The 17,980-nt window shown below is 40.3% G+C and overlaps 2 protein-coding genes across 9 annotated transcripts in view; one reads left to right on the forward strand and one right to left on the reverse strand.

Moving 5' to 3' along the window:
* FGD6 (FYVE, RhoGEF and PH domain containing 6) overlaps nt 1-12,230 on the reverse strand; it is a 75,490-nt gene extending 63,260 nt beyond the window's left edge. For both annotated transcript variants that reach the window (XM_062585427.1, XM_062585435.1), the window contains exons 1-2: nt 12,130-12,230; nt 3,288-5,736 (exon numbers count right to left, since the gene is read on the reverse strand). In XM_062585427.1, coding sequence (XP_062441411.1) covers nt 3,288-5,736; nt 12,130-12,142 — 2,462 coding nt within the window. In that variant the 5' untranslated portion in view covers nt 12,143-12,230. The remainder of the gene's footprint in view (nt 1-3,287; nt 5,737-12,129) is intronic.
* Nucleotides 12,231-12,455: 225 nt separating this feature from the next.
* Nucleotides 12,456-17,980, forward strand: part of VEZT (vezatin, adherens junctions transmembrane protein) — a 65,463-nt gene continuing 59,938 nt past the window's right edge. For all 7 annotated transcript variants that reach the window (XM_062585447.1, XM_062585456.1, XM_062585467.1 and 4 more), the window contains exon 1: nt 12,456-12,643. In XM_062585447.1, the coding sequence (XP_062441431.1) occupies nt 12,608-12,643 (36 nt within the window). In that variant the 5' untranslated portion in view covers nt 12,456-12,607. The remainder of the gene's footprint in view (nt 12,644-17,980) is intronic.

Genomic DNA, 17,980 nt, shown 5'->3' on the forward strand with positions numbered 1-17,980 from the left:
TAAAAATTGTTTCAAGAGATTTCTTTTTACTATAGTATAAAAAACCCACATGGATCATGTGCTGCCAAGGTATTGTCATTACTTTCTTTTCTCAGAATAGTTACCCAAACTAAAACAAAAAAACCCCTCAAGTCTCCCATCAGCAGCTTCTGTTCCAACACAGTAGTTCACACACTGCATTAGGACACTAGTCTTCTTCCTTTTAAAGCCATGTCCAGCTTTAGTAGATGTGAGGCTGACATGATGTAACTCAAAAAAAAAACCCACCTGAGAATGCTTTATCAAGTGGATAACTCAGGACAACTGATACCTGTACTCTTAATTACCCAGTTCTGCCACTGCACATTTAAATTCCCATGGGAAGGCCAAAGCAAACAAAACATGTCCAAGCTCAGTAAGATATATGAATTTAGCATAAGAGTGTCAGAAACTATCAACATTTTCAATTTAAGCATATGGGTTTCACCAGATGGGATAAGGAGGAAATTTCATAGTAACAATAGAAGCACTGGGTACCTTATGGGATTTAATTTCTTCCTCTAGAAAGTTATATAACATGGGCTAAATACACTACTGAGCTCTTCTAGTAATGAGAAATCTTGTGTTCTGAACTGTTACACTGCATAAATGCTACCATTATTGCTAGAAATACAGGCAATCACTCTGTGAAGTTCTCAGAATAATCCCATTTGTACTTTGGCTTTAATTATAAAATAAATTTGCATTTGAGATCCCATTAGCAGTGCATTATAGAAATTTTATGCACTGTGGTTTATCAAAAAGAGATAAGCATATGTTTTAACAGGCTGGGGGAAATATCAGTAATAATTATTACAATAATACCAGCACTGTTCTTCTACCTTCTTTTATAATATCACCTGGCATAGGAAAAAGCAAAAGGTTCTTAAAAATACTATGCAGGAGAAGTAAGACAATGACATTGATAGAACAACTTCAAAAGGAGTAAAGATAACAAAGGATGGAAAAATTGGAGAAGCTACCTGCTTGGCTCCATCTGGGCTAGACTCTTGGGCCTTCCACACCAGAGCACAAAGACATACCTGGATGTGCTCTTCCAGCCACAGCTATCTAATTAGGAGATCACTGCCCCTCTGTATTCCCTTTTTCTCTCAGGGATTTCTTTGCGCCTTGAAATCTGCTGGAGTAACTTCACACATAAATTATTCCCTGAGGCAGTTTCTGACCATGTGATTTAGTTTAAAATAACCACTCAATTAAAGTCTGGATGATGTTTCTCTATGTGTGGGTTTTATTTTTTTTATTTTTATTTTTTTGAAGAAAAATACAACACACTGAACCAGTTATGTCAAGAAGATCCAACTTATGAGAGCAGCAACAGCTGCAGAATGTGCCAGGATGCAAAAATCACTTAGATCACCAATAGTACTGGGGAAGGTTTATGTGGAGAGGAAGTGACTATAAATCTCATGCACTCATTCAGGTAAGAAAAGTATGGATTTTCACAAGGAACAACTGAGGTCTTGCTGTACTGAAGCGCAATAGGAATAAAACATGCTTTTTCTTTCCACAAAGCAAAGATAAACATTCACCTGATCCAAACCACAACACACAAAACTATACCACAAAACACATAAAACATGCCCTGCCTGGTCTTTTCCTCCTTAGGCAGATAAAAACCAAAGGACTATCTAAAGAATGGGGTCGAAATCCCTAAAAGATACCCAAAGCTTCAGTTGAATCAAAAACCATACATGCAATCAGGGAACTAGTAGCACTTAAAGTTTGCCAAAAGAAAAAAAGTAAAACAAGAGGCACCCTACTGTCAACAACAAAAAAATTCAACAAGCATATAAACACATATGTAACACATAATGCAAACCAATGCCAAACCCATAACTGGTAATACTACTTCTCACAATAAAGCTTCACGCTTTCTATCAAACGTTCCAACATTGAGAACATTATTACTACAAACCAGTATTAATGAAGGATGCCACTTAAAATTATGTCTTCTCCTATAAAATAAAACATATTCCCCCAAAGAATACCAAGTTCTTAAATTTTTTAGATCACAAATATGCTTCACACACAGAGAATGAAGTGAAGCTTATGAACTCAGTGAAAGATCATGGTAAACATGACTATGTATAAGCTAGCTCTTTTCTTCTTGCCAATATGCATACATTCTCAACAGCGTAAAGCAGCATAAAGAAGTTTGGCGGGTACTACACTATATACAGCCTGTATATTTCTTTCAAGTCTGTAATGCTAGCTTGAACCAAATCTCAAGAATCTGTAAGATCAACGGATTCACTGAACTTGAGAACTTATGTAATGATATATTGGGTCAGAACAATGCCTCAACTAGTACACACCGACAGGCACAGAGAAAGATGCTATTTAGGGAGAACATACAAGCCTGGCCGCTTTCTGTGGTCCATCCCTTTTCCTAGCATCCATAACTACAATATTACAGTTATTAAGAGGTCTGTTTCTGCCTATTCCATTTAGCATCTGTTTTGGACACGTTATTTGTGAATCAATCCAATTGCTTTTTGAATCTACTGATACTATCTGTCTTTACCACCAAAGACAACAAAACCCAGAAGTTCACTACCCGCTCTGCGATAAGCGCTTCCTTTACCTGCAGATTCACAAAAACCTGTCTTTCAGTAATACTCTGTATGAATCACACAGAAAGCTTCTCATTTACTGCTGCTAACTTTATTGCACCCGTGAACACAGAAGATTTGAAAGACTCAATGCATTCAGAGAAGATAATACCTTTTGTTAAACCAGAACAGCTTTCAAAACCTGATGAAGAAATTGCATACCCAAAAAGGTTGTCTTTTTCCCAGTTGTATCAGCCAATCTAAAAACAAATGCATTCCCTCACAAACCTAGTAACTATGTATTACATAAACATGTAATCTAGTTCACCTTGAGACTCAGGTAAGGTTCATTTGTAACCATTTAAGTATTCTTGAACACAAATACACGATAATATACAATTGCTTTAATTAAAACTGGAAAAGCACACGCATAAGTAACCAAATTTTGATCAGGTATGTAGAAAACTAGCTTGTTTTTCCTCCTCTCTTCAACAACTGATGTTTTTGAAGTTAAAAACAAATGTTTTTAAAACTGCAAACATATATGGAAAGATATCAAGCAATATGACTGTTCTGTTGACATTTAATGAAAGGGATATAGACTCCCCAGTCATCACCTAAACAATAAAGACACGTTTACAACCGATAGAGCTGCAATTGAGCAGTTTAACTTCCCTTTTCTCTTTATTTTACCTGCCATGTCTCAAACGCCTGCTTGTAGCTTCATAAGGCTCATCAGCCTCATATATGCCAGGGCTCTGGTCTTCCATACTGCTGGAACTCTGCCATTCAAAACACAGATTTTTACCAGCACCCATAGCAAAAGGCAAGTTCTCATACTCTGGTATTTCCTCATAGTGACGCACATTCTCATATTCTGGAGCACAATTACTTGTTAAAGAATTGAAATGCTTTTGTGACAAACGCTCTCCTGAAAGCATCTGCCCATCTAAAGGCTCTATCCTTTGATTATTTCGCATCTCAGGTTGACTTCTGTTTCTCTGCCTCTTCTTCTGTAATGCTGGACTACTTATTTCCATGGAATGTGCCTTGGCAGATTTAGCTTTCCTTTCAATACTTATGGATGCTATATTCCGGTTGTTACCATTTCCATACCCTTCTCCAGTGGAAAGGCTAGCAATAGCACTATCCATTGACTGGCTGCCTTTAGACAGAAATTTATGGAAGTCACTTTTCATTAAGCAAACTGACAGTTTCATATTGAGAAACTTTTTCAAACTGTTTTTCTTCTGAGGGTCTTTGCAAGGCTTGTCTGTCCTTTCCATGTCCACAGAAGAGAGAGATTTGGCTCTAGGCTTGGTCATAACAGTTGTATGGTTGAAGCTTGTAGCAACATTAGCAGTTTTGAATGATTCAGAATTTCCTGAAAAGGGAAGAATAGGATGAGGTAACTTCCAGATGGGTTTTTCAGAAGAACGTTTGGGTATATCACAGGAAGACAGTACTCCTTGCTCTTTGGCTGGCGTGTGCATGAAGCGAGTTCCTTCCAGAATGCTGTTTGATTTCTTATCTTCACTGGAGGCATAAGAACTTTTTTCAACAAGCTCTGCTGATGCAGCTTTTTTCAGCAGTCCAGCAGCTGGTAGGCTGTGCCTCTGTGGTTTCTTAGGAATGATTTTTGGAGAACTTTCATCCTTTATTTTAACTTCTTTATCTTCCATTTTTGGTGGGGAAACATGGAGGCTACTGGAAGCAGGTGAATGCTGACTGCCAGTTAATTTGAGCTGCTTTGGCAAACTCATGGACAAAGTATCACATCTGATAAAGCTAGTCCTTTCGTCCACAGCATCTAGCATACTAGCATCATCTGTCATTTTATCCATGGAGTTAACTAAGTTAAGGTCTTTCTCTAAAGAGCATTCAACAGTTTCTACCACAGTAGAAATTCTATGCGATATCTGAGGCAAAAGATTTTGTGATGTTGACTCTTCAGTATCAGTAGGTTCCCTCACCTGATGCATTTTCTCTGCAACATTTTGAGTTATCTCAGATTTTTCAGGATGAAGCACTTCTGTATTGTTGTTATAAGAAACACTCTGACCAAGGATGTTAATTTTTGCTGGCTTTTTAAAGCTTTGATCAGAAGGCCCAGAGGAATCACTGTCTGAATTAGATGGTTCCTTTGTTCCCTCCCCTGCAGTGTCCATGCCATCCTGACGGACTAAACGTGCAGTACGTGGCTTTCTTGGCTTAGGAACTGGAAGCATTTTTGAGCTTGCGGCTGAACATGTTTCAGAAGAAAGTGAAGTCTTCTCTGTATCTGCTTTCATACACATTTCAACTGAAAACGTAACACTGCTACTTAAATTTTCGTTTTCCAGAATTTCCTGGTCTAATGAACAAGAGCAACTGTGGTTATTTTCGCTCAAACTAGGGCGAGTTTCAGACATTTCAAACTCATCAGCAGTGAGCTTATTGTCAGTATTTTGTTGCTTCCCTTTAGCTTCCTCAAAAGAAGATGAAGACTGCACAAGCTCCATAAACTCTATTTTAACATTGTTCTTGGAACTGGTGCTATTCCATCTGTCAAGTTTGTCTGCATACTTGTGTCTCACAGGAGTGCTGTTAGGGAATACACTCTGAGCTAGAACATCTTTAAGCTTCTCTTCCAGAATGCTGGCTTTCAAAACTACCTGATTCCTATTTGCCAGTTTTTCATTGTGACCATCTCCCAGAGCTAGTGCAGTTTGTTCACCTACTTCGATGCTCTCCAAGTTTTCAAAATGTTCAAAAATTATCTGAGTTTTACAGGTGTTCTCCCCATTTCCAAGCTTACGTAGGCATTCAAATTTGCAAGACGACATTGGCAGAATATATGCTGTGTTATCAGTACTCTCTTCTGAGGACTCATTTTTACAGTTCAAGTGATCCAGTGTTTGAGAAGAATCCCCTCTGTGTTCCTCTAAGCTTTTTGTGCTTTTTCTCATAGATGATGGAGGTTTAACTTCTGCAGCAGACGAGCTCTTGAGAACCTTTGGTTTTGGTGCAATTGCTGGCTTAGTCTTCCTCGTTGCTTGTATAACACCAGGAAGTACATCAGGCTTTGGTGCAACAGGTGGAGGTGTTGCCTTCTGTCCCACAGCAAATTTTGGTTTAGGGGCCACCGGTGGCTTCTTAATTTCTAAGGATGGGAAAAAAAAAAGTTTTTAGCCACCCATACAACAACTTTACCTGCCACCACAGTATTTGTAACATTTAAATCACATGACTTGCCTAGAGGATACTGGCATTTGTATGCATATATTTTTCCTCTGAAAGTATTTCTCCCTTCCTCACATTTTTCTTTCTTTCTTTTTTCTTTCTTTCTTTCTTTTTTTTTTTTTTTTAACTAGCAGCCTTTCCTCCTTTTAATAGGCACAATCAACGAGTAGAGCGAAACATTTTAAAGGATAACTTGCTTCTTAAAAACTCTAACTTTACGAAAGTGTGTGTCCTTGCTCAGATACTGAACCATGATGCTAATGAATACAGAAGCAGATGAGGTTGGTTTTGCTGTTTGAACTATTCTAACACTTTTTAAAATGGTGAAAATTATGTTAAATGCCTACTATATAATCAGCCACAAAGATAATAGACAGCTAAGGTAATTATTAGTTTAGTCCATTCCCTACCACCTTCAGAAATGTTTAACGTAAAAATACTCTCTCCTTTTATTTTCAAACAATATTTACAGGGATTGCTGTACCATCTGTAAAACTAGAGTCTGGGACTAGTTCTTTTTCTTTTTTAAGAAATCTAGATGATAAAAAAAAAAAAAAAAAATAAAGGCACATGCACTCAGATACAACCATTTCCCAAACACTAATCCACTCCTCTAAGGAGGCTGCCAGAAACAATGTCTTTACTATAGAAACAGGAAAATCATGTTTTTCTAGGACATGAATCATTAAATCGTATCCAGACTGACTCTACTTAGCTTTAGAACAGCTGTCCTTGATGCAACTATTTTAGCAAAGAGGTAAACCTGATGGAAGAGGTAATTTCTGAGGCATTTCGTAAGAGCGAATGCAGTATTTCTCTCAAAAGGTTAGCCCCACATCATCAAAATGACAGCCAACAGTGGCACAGCTATCAGTTACTGCAAAGGATGCACCACTTTCTGTTTCCTGTCCAAAGACAGATATTTCCCCTACTATGAACTGCAAGTCAATAGTTTGCTGGAGAAAAATAATTAACCATTTGGATGGGTATGCACTCACCCTGAATAGCAGAAGACGGACAGATTTCTTGTATACTCAGACTCATGCAATGCAACTGACTTTTCAATTGGACAATGAAGTGATTGCAAAAGAGGTTGAGCTTGTTTTCTATAGTAAAAACAGAAAAGAGAATGACCATTTGGTCATGGAACACTACACTGGTAGATCTGGGCCATGTTCAATCATTTTTATTAAGTTATTAAAGGTCCCTGAACACAGGAGGAGAGATACAGTTTGCTTGGGAATCCTTCCTGATCCCCAAATGAGATAAACTGCAGAAGATTTAGGACATAAAAATTTGGCTAGGTAAATGATATCCTGTGGAATATTTGTCCTACTCTGCAAAAAGAAGTCTCTGTAGCTCAGAAGCATCTCTAGAGTAGAGCCATCTAACGTTTTGGACACAAGTCAAACTAGATTAGCCTGCAGGGCTTTCAACTAGCATTCATTAGAGAGAATTTGAGAAAGCACGATACAATACCATTACCTGAATATAAAACTGAAAACTAAAGCATGAAAGTATTAATGAATACAAAGAAAACAAATCAGTCCTTTATATACCGATACTGAAAACCTGGGTAATGAAAAAAATTAGAAAAAATCCCTTCCAACAATATGTGACTCAGTAAGTTTTCTGAAGCCTCATGGAATTTTCAAATAACTTCAATGCTAAAAGGCATTCGAACAGAGAGAAAAGACAGGTAAGTTGCATGGTATATTAATAATTCCATTATCTATTTTAAAGTTATTACCAACTTTATCTAGTTTGAATAAGGGCCAATGTATTAACAGACACATTGCAAGTCTCCATATCAATACAGATCTGCAAGAGATAATCTAAGTAGAAATAAATATAAGGAGCTGCCCTTTCAAAATATATTTATGATGCAAGAGTAAAAAATCCAGGAGAAAGGAATGCATAACGATATTTTTCCTCAACAAAACATTTCTAAGTTTCTGAAAATACAAGTGATGAGCCTAATAATAATCATAATCAAAACAGCAGTTAAGCAAGAGTAAATTAATCTTAGATTTTGATTGGAAATTGCTAATTCAAGTTCAGTTGATCGTGACCTAATTTAATTCACCATGTGCAAATCCAAAGCAGTTATAATACCCTACTTTAGAAAGGGCAATTTCCTATACTGAAAAGAAAGAAAGAAAAAGAAAAGGCAGGCAGGCAGCTGCTACATATAAAGGTATAAACAATGACTGGAAGTCATATGAGAATGACTTTTTAATTAAATGAAAAGTGGAAACAAGTTTATTTTGTGAAAAACAATAAATAAAATCAAGGACGCACACCACAACTGCATGGTGCAGTGAGTTCTCTGGGCAATAGGTTTTTTCCTGGTGCCAAATGGAACTGTACACCTGAGAACAGATTGTGGGTTACACTTAGAAAGAGAATAGAAACTCATAGATAATTATATGAACTCTACTCAGATGTGCAGCTAAGGTAGTAAAGAGTCTTACAATTTACAAGGAGATAAATATAAAAAGAGGTAAGGAGTTGAAAATATTTATGTACACAGCAGCTGGCAGACTTTACAGCAACCGTCCATGTGTATTCTCTAACATCACTGCACAGCATATATGGTAGCTTATTCCTTTTCTCCTAAGAGGTGTTCTCTTTTACCTACACCATGAAAAGAAAGGAGTTGGGTTTAAAACACTGTTACCGCATGGCACCCTGCCTACTGTAAAGTCACATATTACTTTACTCACACTAGCTTGACTAAACATGCATATCCTATTCTTAGAGAGTGAGGAAATAAATACTATGCCTCTTCTAAGCCTACCTACTAAGCAACATACTCTTTTCATATATAGCCTATCTCTATGGAGGTATCCACAGAGCGATCACTCTGCTACTCTTCCTTACATAGCACAGGAACTCACTCCAATAGCAGATTTACTGTTCCTGGGATTACTCTCAGTATAAAATACTCCAACTCAGAGAAGCAGCAAAGAAGTAACACACCAATCAGACTTTGAAAGAGCGTGTAGGCAGAGAGATAATTATTGCTATATGTTTGGAATGCGTATTCAGAGATTGTTGTGATGGTAGTTAATACACTGCACAGAGAAACAGATTCCACAGTATTTTAAAATTCAAGTTCTCTAGCAGCTTAAGTTTTAATGACTCAAGACAAGACATTCCAGTTCAAATAGTTACTTTATGTTTTCAGTTATAGAAGGAGAATTTCATTAGATAAACTCCTGAAAAAAAGTATTCTGAGCTCATTAATTTATTTCCTGTGAATGGGTTTTTGCCTTTGCCTTTGTTTTATCATCATGCAGAGGCTCTAATATTTTTCAGGTGTCACAATGCTAAAAAGTAAACAAACAAAAAAAGAAGAATGAATCATGACATCCCGGAAGACAACACACAAAGTTTTTAAAGTACAAGGGAAAATGATGGTTTCCAAGTCACTAGGTTTTTAGAAAACATCCTAAACAAATTGCAAAAGGAAAAGATTAATTTCAAAATCTCATGTTGTTCAATGACTTGTTGCAATAAAACAGGAAAGTTGGGAATAACTTTAGTGCAAATGCAAGAGATGAACAAACAACCTTTTAAGATCATATGTAGAGATAAAGCTGGGTAGCTATAATGAGACTTGACATATCAGAGGGTTAAGGGGACACTAAACCCTGTAGGCCTCTTTTTTCAGACCTTAAAAGTAATGAAGTATGATAGGGAAAGTCATGTTGATTCTCTTTATTCTGTTCCTGTTATGATATTTTTTCTTTTGAGTTACATTTTTGACATTAAAATACACTACATAATTTTCATTGTTGCTGTCAAACCAAATTTCAAATTTGAGCTATATATTCCATCCACCATTAAATCAGTCCGTATATATTCACATATAAGGGCTGTTTCTTCAGCAACAAATAATAGATGTCAAACTCGTAACTCTGAGCTTTCTGTTTTTCCCTTTTTAAGGCAAAGCACATACTCAAAGACAGTATAATAGTTCCAGGCATAAAATGTGTAGAATGTGCATTCATCAGCATCATATATGCAGAATATGCATCACAAAAAAAGTAAAAGAATAGCTATAAACCAAAGTTGAAACCAGCATAAAGGTTGACCACTACAGTAAGATCGCTTTTAGTTTAAAACTATTTTAAAATAAATGCTATAGTTCCTTAATTCTAAACAAGTTCAAGATTTGCATAAACATTTTTATACCTATGAATATAAGTATCAGCTATGAAGGACCTGCTTCACCTATCATTGAATTACAGCCAGTTCTAAACTGAGAATTAACAGAAACAATTTTGTAGAGGAACTAGAAAATAATTATGGCAACAAACTGAAAGCACACTGGATTATTCAGAAAAGCAAAAGGCAAGCTGGAGTGGAGCTGAAGTTGGGTTGTTAACAATGGACCTTTTGCAGCTTTTGTCAGTGGACAGAAACTGTTCGGTATCTGTCCGCAGCACAGTCCCCTCTGGTAGCACAGTATCTCATACAGTGAGCAGAGAAACTTGCACATCAAACTATAGCCTTTAATTTCTGTAAATCCTAATTACAAATATTAAACCAGCATTTATGACTGTCTACCAAACACACTTGTCTACCAAGTGTGTCTACCAAACACACTTTGTTCTAAAGGTGCATAAAAACCACACATGAGCGAGACACTCAAGTCCTTCAAGTTAAATTGAATGAAGAGCAAAAGGAAATCCAGGCATTTCAAGTTCCATCTTTAGTCTTCATATCTGATGATGTTTTTACTAAAAAGCTATGTTACCAACCAGATGTCAAAAAGCTTATCATTTTAAATAGCACAAGCCAGAATAACTACTAAATTCACAATCTGAATAATTTCAATATTTAGAAGATCATATGAATAAAATTTAAAATACAGGGCTAAGAGTATTTATTAGAACAGTAGCTTTATATAGCATTAGCATGTATATATTTCAGGATATAGATTTTGTAGTAATAGAAAGAGGCAGAATTTAAGCTTCTAAAACCTTAGGTCTGTCTTCTTGCAGTTCTTAGCCTCTTCAATCATACACTGCTTATGAGCTCCTTAACTAAACTGTCAAAGCTGCCATGACCCTGTCAACAAGATCATGAATCTCTCATCCTGCTTCACCCCTTCCCCATTTATTTTCTCATCCTCGCATGAATATATTCTTTACTCCCACTCCAAAAGCCTTCACACTATCTTTCTGCTTCCCTCCTCCTGCCCACCACTACTCTCCTTCAAATCCCTCTCCAAATTTCACATTTTCCATGAGGCTTTCCCACTTTCTTCTTACCAATATTTCTCGGCATCCCTTTCTCTTTTGCCTTTTAAGTGACTTTCCGCAGCAGAATCCCTTCCTCTTCCCCTTCCCCACAAACACCATCACAAGGAAACCAACTAAAATACTGATTAGAGACTCAGCCCTGGCATCCGATTCCGGGCAGGCACAGAGCCTAATCTCTGAAGTCCTGGAATAACTGCTTACTGCTGGAAATCCATCCAACTTTCTGAAACTTAGTACCGTGTCAAATTTAATTTTAACGGTCCAGCTCTGAGCCTTAATACATATCTTTTATTTGCACAGCTGTTTAACTCTTACAGAAGCAGCAGTGGATTGTACTACCAGTAGCATTACTAAATACTTCAAACACACAATGCAGCTGTTAAATAGAGAAGATCCATAGACCTAAACGAAGTCAGAAAAGTATCTAATAGAAGTGGGACTATATTAAATGGAGCACTAAATTGCTTCCTATTTTCCAGCGGTCTGTGGTTAGCTAAGGGACCTCCGGATAACTGAAAGTAACTCTAGGCTTGATCGCAAGTTGCCTATCGCTTGAGGGGGGAAACCGCCGAAAAGGAGGTCGGTGCTGGAAGCCCGTGCATTTCTCCTCCTTCGGGAGAGCCCCCTCCCCCCAAGGCATTTTTGTTGCTTAGGGCTGACACTGCATTTGCCTGTTTCCACCCAGCACCCCGCCGCTCACACGCCACGGAGCAGCCACGACCGGGGGCGCTCCGCTGGGCGCTCCAACCAACCGAGCCGAAGCGTGTGCCGGGGCGGGGGGAATCTCAGCAGCTCCCTTAGCCGCGGGAAGCTCTTACCGCAAACCGAGAACTCGCCTCGCAGCTCCCTGAGCCATAAAGCCGACAACACGCGAGAAAAGCAAAGGGGGAAAGGGGAGAGAGGTGATGCAGGGCAGCGCGGAGCAGAAGCCGGGACGAGACGCGGGCGCTTCCCGGCGCTACGCCGCTGAAGCCAGGCTGCAGCCTCCGTCGCGTCCCCCCGCGGCCGCGGCTCCCTGCCCCGCCGCCCCGGGCACTCACCGGCGGAGCTCATGGCGCCTCCCGCTCGTCCCGTCCTGCCCGGCCCCGCTCCGGCCTCAAGCCCCGGCCCCTCTCAGGGCCGCGGAGCAGGAGCCCATTGTCCCCCCGCGCCGCCGCCCAGCAGCGCCCCCGGCCCCGCGCCCCGCTCCTGCATAACGTCCCGCCGCCGCTGCCGCTGCCGCTGCCGCCGCCGACTGAGCCCGGCAGCGCCCGGCGTCCGCCCGCCCGCGCCGCGGCGCCCCCTGCCGGCCCGGGGCAGCGCCGCGGCCGCCCGGCCCCGCCCGCCCGCCCGCCCGCTCCGCGCCGCCGCACCGGAAGCGGGCGCTCGCGGCGCCTTCTGGGAGCTGTAGTCCTCCCGCGCGCCCGACGCTGGGCCGGGCGGGGAGGGGAGGGGACGTGTCGCCGCCGCCGCCGCCGCCGCCGGCGCGGTGAACTCCGTTTCCCAGAGTGCCCGCAGGGGGTGGCATGGCGGAGAAGGATGACACCGGAGTTTGACGAAGAAGTGGTGTTTGAGGTGGGCGCGGGGGTGACCCGGGGCGGGTCGGGCCCGTGCCTCTCTCCGCCCCTCGCCGGGGCGTTGCGCCGCGGCCCCCGGGGGTCGGCGTGCGCGGCGGCGGCGGTTGGGCGCGCGGCGGGGGGCGACTGTTAAGGGCGCGCGGCGGGCGCGGCCGTTGGGCGGGAGGGGGCGCGCGGGGCCCGGCCGGGTGCTGGCTGCTGAGGCGGCGGCGCCCCACCCGGGCGGCGGGCAGAGGAGCGGGAGCCGGCGGGCCCGGAGCTCGGGGCGGCTCGTAGGGGCCGGCGGTGGCGGAGCGGGGCCTTTCTGGGGGAGGGGGGCGTGGGGAGCCGGGGCGGCGTGGAGCTGGGGACCCCCGAGGGAGGGCGAGAAGGGGCGATCCTTTGTGAGGCCGCCTCTGGAGGCTGTGCAGCTCGGCGGCCGCGGGGCTGTGCAACGCCGCTGGCGTTGTACTTCTCTGCCCGCTTAATGTGCCTCCAAATTGTGGTTGTCGCTCTAAAAACGAAAGATGCTTTAACTCAAGGCCTTGTGTCTGCTGCTTGATGTTCTGTCAGGCCAATCTATGAATGTTTTGGGAAGTCCTTCGAAGTTCAGGAAAGTAGTATATGTACAGTTATCACATTTGAATAGTTGTTTCAGTGAAAAATCCTTGAACAATACTTGTATGTTAAACAAAGCACATGTATTAGAGTTTTTACACTGGCCTGCACTAACTGCTGAATTGTGGGGTCTGGGACAAAGATAGTAAATCCCTTGCACAGCTAATAAATCTAGTTTCTAAATCAATGTAATTCTTCTAAGTAGTATACTTGAGCCTGCATCCATCTATGTACCAAGTGTTGAAACTACCTTATCTTTCTGATGTTTATATTACTTACAGAATTTGCATAAAATCTTTAAAGTTATGCTGCATGTCCTGTTGGGTATTGAGGCTACAATATTATGTGGGCCTTCTTTAAGACAATGGCTAAATGTATCTGATGCTGTAGTTCAGTGACAAAATCAGATTGGTTTGCAGTAGGTGAATGTTGCTGCATCTTCATGGAGGTCATATCTGTTTTTTTTTCGGGTGTTACGGGAAAGTGGTTACAGAGAAAGATTGCCTTTAAAATGATGAATTATCATAATCCTAAGACTTCTGGTTTTACTAGGATAGAAAAAGCTCCTTGTGTAAGGAATTCTTTTCCTCAGATGAAAGTACTGTCCATTCATGGCATTGGTCTGCACCACAAAGTTTTGGGGAAAACTTAACTTATAGTATTGCGTTCTTCAGTATAATGGTACTCTGCTTATAATTGCATGGTTCTTTTCTTCATGCAACAGTAAGCATTTTGAATTATTTTTTTTCTGCATAGGAACTAGAATAGATCCCTGCATGTGTGTGTACTTTTCTATATGTTTTGGGAATCCATCACCTTCACTAGTAAAGGTGCTCTGCTACATTACTGTGTCCGTCAAAGTGTACCGAGTAGCATAGTAACGTATTTTTGATAAATTAATGCACAACTATAGTACCAGATAAGCAACAGTCAGAAAAGCTTGGACTTTGGTTGGTTTTTGTTGGAGGTGATCCCTGATGTGTGTAGCTGGATGACATACCTACTTATGGTAACAGATACCTTCCAATACCTGAATGAAATATCTTCAGCACTGTTGCTGCTGTGTAAGATGAAGGCCTCACACAGAATTATGAACCTTCTTTACACACATGAGCCGGAAATGGAGATTAGGAAGGAGAAGAAAAGCATCTCAGGTAGTCAGTTTTAAAACTTATTTCTTTAGTTATTATTTCGATTTTTTTTTTCTTGGGCCTAAACTCTCCCCCTCTATGATGCTTGGTTTTTGGGAAGCAGCTGCATTGTTTCTGTGCCTCAGTAGGGCACGCACTTCCTATCTCATTCTTCAACACAGAGACCTAGGTTACTGCAAGCAGCACTTTTCCAAGAGTTTTTGTGCTCTTGTGAACAAGATATTAGTCAATATTATGGGCAGTAGTGACAAATTTAGTCATGTTTATTAGCTATACATTCAATTCAGAGGTAATGCCCACTCATTCTTCCAGACTTGCATATACCTTCAAACCACAAAAAAGCATCTTCTGATAATCATCCTATTACAAGAAGCTGAACTCTATTCATATTTCTGTGAACATCTGGGGAAGTTTTAGGGTATTTTCTTATCCTTTCTTGTTTGCTTTAAGTCTAATCACGTCTTTCTTATCAGTGGCTTTGGCTAGAGTTTCCTTAAAAAGCATTCTTACACCAGGTGACAACACGGGGATTAGAATAAAGAAGGAAATGGACAAATAAGGGGGTACATCTTTGGTTTCAAGAACTCCTACTTTGAGCCTTCTGTTGTGAGAGTAGAGATGCTCATGACACAGGAAAAGCACTGAAGATGTGTATGAAGTATGCTAACACGACAGGCAACTCTTGAGATAGGGAGTAATCTCTACAAAGCCACTATGAAGAAAATACATAAAAGCTTGTGCTCTAACAGCTGGTGCGCTTCTACTTTAGTATTAGACCCTTGATATTCTTTTCCTCCTCATCTTTCTTCTCCCCCAGGATATCAGGAGAACATAACCACTGTCCCTCTGGTCAATCATACTAGAAGACAAGGTTGCTGTTTCACCGTGGCTTGCATAGGAGCAGCCAGCACCTTGCACTTGTTCTGCGTGATTGCAAAGAGTTTGGAGTGTGTGTGTTTCTCTGTTACTACTCAGTAAAGTCTTGCACTGGGAAAAATGATTGCTTATCTCTTTTGTCTCACTAAAATCACTAGAAGGACATAGTGTAAGTATTTTTCTTTAAAAAAAATGTGAATACAGTATTACTTTGTGGTAGATCAGATATAATGAGTAGCTGCCACAGCTTTAGGATTAGTAGGTTTGCTGGTATGTGTTGGAGGCAGGAAGCTTTTGGGTGTTCCACATGATATGTATGGGGAAAGTGCCATTGATACTGTATTCATCTACCAAAACTGGAGTTGTCTTTTCAGATACAATGTTTTCTAATCTTTTGACAAGCATATATTTGCACAAGTTGATGTGAAGAAGCAAATTAACCTTTCCCACACATCCTTCAGCCATACAGCACTTCTTTGTTTTTCATAATGTCTTTGCTATCTGCCTCCTTGAAGCTGCTAATCTTCATGCTTTCCCATTCCACTTGCTTTTGCTATTTTTCTTTACAACTTTAAAAAAAAGCATGCAGCAACAACAATAAGAAAACTCAGCTTACTAGGATCTCACATATTTATGAGGCATTTCTGAGATGTCCTTTAAGCTTGTCCAGAGCACACTGAAAGCCAGTTTCTGCCTGCTCAGTAGATAGTTAAATCTTTCCCTGATGCTGTGTGGCCAAAGTACTGGTCTCATGATTCAGAGTGGCTAGAAGTAGCATAAGTCCTTGGGAATTTCTCTTAGCTTTACAGCATCACCTAATATGATACCAGACCAGTCTGGAGAAAAGGTTCTTTGTTGCTGCTTTAAAAAATTCTGTGCTCATAAAAATGGATATTATGCACCTTTCCCAATATCTGTGTTCTTACATCTTACAGTCTTACATTTCCATTGGTGGGCTGACAAAAGCATAAGCAGGAAAGAAGTGATCCAAAGTATTTTTCATGACTAAAAAAATGGGTAGGAGATCTGTTCCATACCACAGTTATGTCAGTGTTATTTTCTGCACGTTGTTCAGGTTACAGCCCTGTCCAGCAGGCCCTGAATACATAAGTGTATTTTGTCTGTATATATATTGTCTGTAGTGTCAAATAGAGATGGCCTATTGATTCATGAGTTTTCAGAGACCAATCATTTTTCTGACTATCAAAGCATCTTTCATATTAATGTGTGTGTGAAGGAAAGTAAACACAAACACAGTGCTGCTGCCCTAGGATAGCAGTATTCCCTACACAGAAGTTCAAGAGCCATTGCAGATCATCATGATTGAATAATAATGAATGGTGGTCATTTAACCAGCCCAGAAGTTCTGTCATACTCTGGTTGATAAATGAATTCCTACAGCACCCAGTGAATTTCATTCACTGACTCCATAGTCCTTAGCACTTCAGTTCTTTCATTTGTTCTACTTTGCAACCAGTTGCTATTGTAATTAAAATGCTAAAAAATACTCTGGAGGAGGGAAGATACAGAAGCCAGCAGACACCAGGATGCCCCTGATATGCTTGGCATCTGTTCATCTGCTAGCAGAGTATCAAATTAAAAACTGTTACGGTATACAGCAGATTATGGAAAAAATGGAGGCACAGTGAAATTCTTTATTCGTGTCTTTCTTATGGTATTAAAGAAGATCATGGGATAGGGCAGGAGAAATAGTAAGATCCTTGAGATGAGTTTTTAAACGGACTAGAAGAGAGAATGCTGTAGTGCGAGGTAGTGTGTGCTGCACTATAATACTTTCTCATTAGATGAATGTATAGCTCAATTTTTCTCTGGAAATTTACAATGTTTTTTATATTTTGACGTGATTCTTGAAGTGCATTAGTCTGTTTTTTTTTTTTTATTTGGACCATGGTATCTGGTTTTTTTTGATTGTGTGTTCATTTTTTAAACAGATGTTCCTTCTTGCAACCAGCTAGCTTCCTGCATCATTTTTTCTGGTAGGAAGGCTGTTTCAGAACTTCATTGTTCTGATGACTAAAACGGCTATCAAATTTATGACTGGAAATTTATTCATGGCCACTTAATACCTACTTGCACCTCTGCTAATATTACCCATTAACATTTATGGTTGCTTATTTCCCTAGAATTTGCCTCTCCTGATGTATTTGCAGAGAGCAATCTTATCATGGCTAAGTATTTTGCTAAGTTGAATCATCCAATATATTTTAGTCTCCTTTTACAAAACAAGTTTCCATATTCTTCTTATTCATATTTGTTCTTTGTCTGCATCTACTTCAGTTCGAGTTCATCTTTCTTTATATAAACCAGCAGCATAGTACTCAGTGTTCTTGCTGGGATCCTGTACAAATATCTTCACTTGTTTCTGCTAGGAATACTTTGATTCTTGCATCTTAGGGCTACAAACATTTTTTTCAGGACTTCATACTGGTGACTCAGTTGTAGCATGACAGGCTAACCACTCACTTCTGTCTGCATTTTTTTTCCAACAGCTTCCAAGTTATTGAAGAATTTGCTTTTATTAGTCCCTATGTGCTTTAGTCCCTGTGTGTCTTTATTAGTCACTATGTCTTGCTGTTGTTTGCTGTTAAATTACATGGCATTATTGGCACCCACTCAAAGTCATCCAGTTCTTTGTGTATGAGATTTTCCTGAATAAATAGTGTTATCAGGAAGTTTCACTAGCATGCTCT

This window comes from Rhea pennata, chromosome 1 (assembly GCF_028389875.1).
Source record: "Rhea pennata isolate bPtePen1 chromosome 1, bPtePen1.pri, whole genome shotgun sequence".
NCBI classification, from domain to species: domain Eukaryota; kingdom Metazoa; phylum Chordata; class Aves; order Rheiformes; family Rheidae; genus Rhea; species Rhea pennata.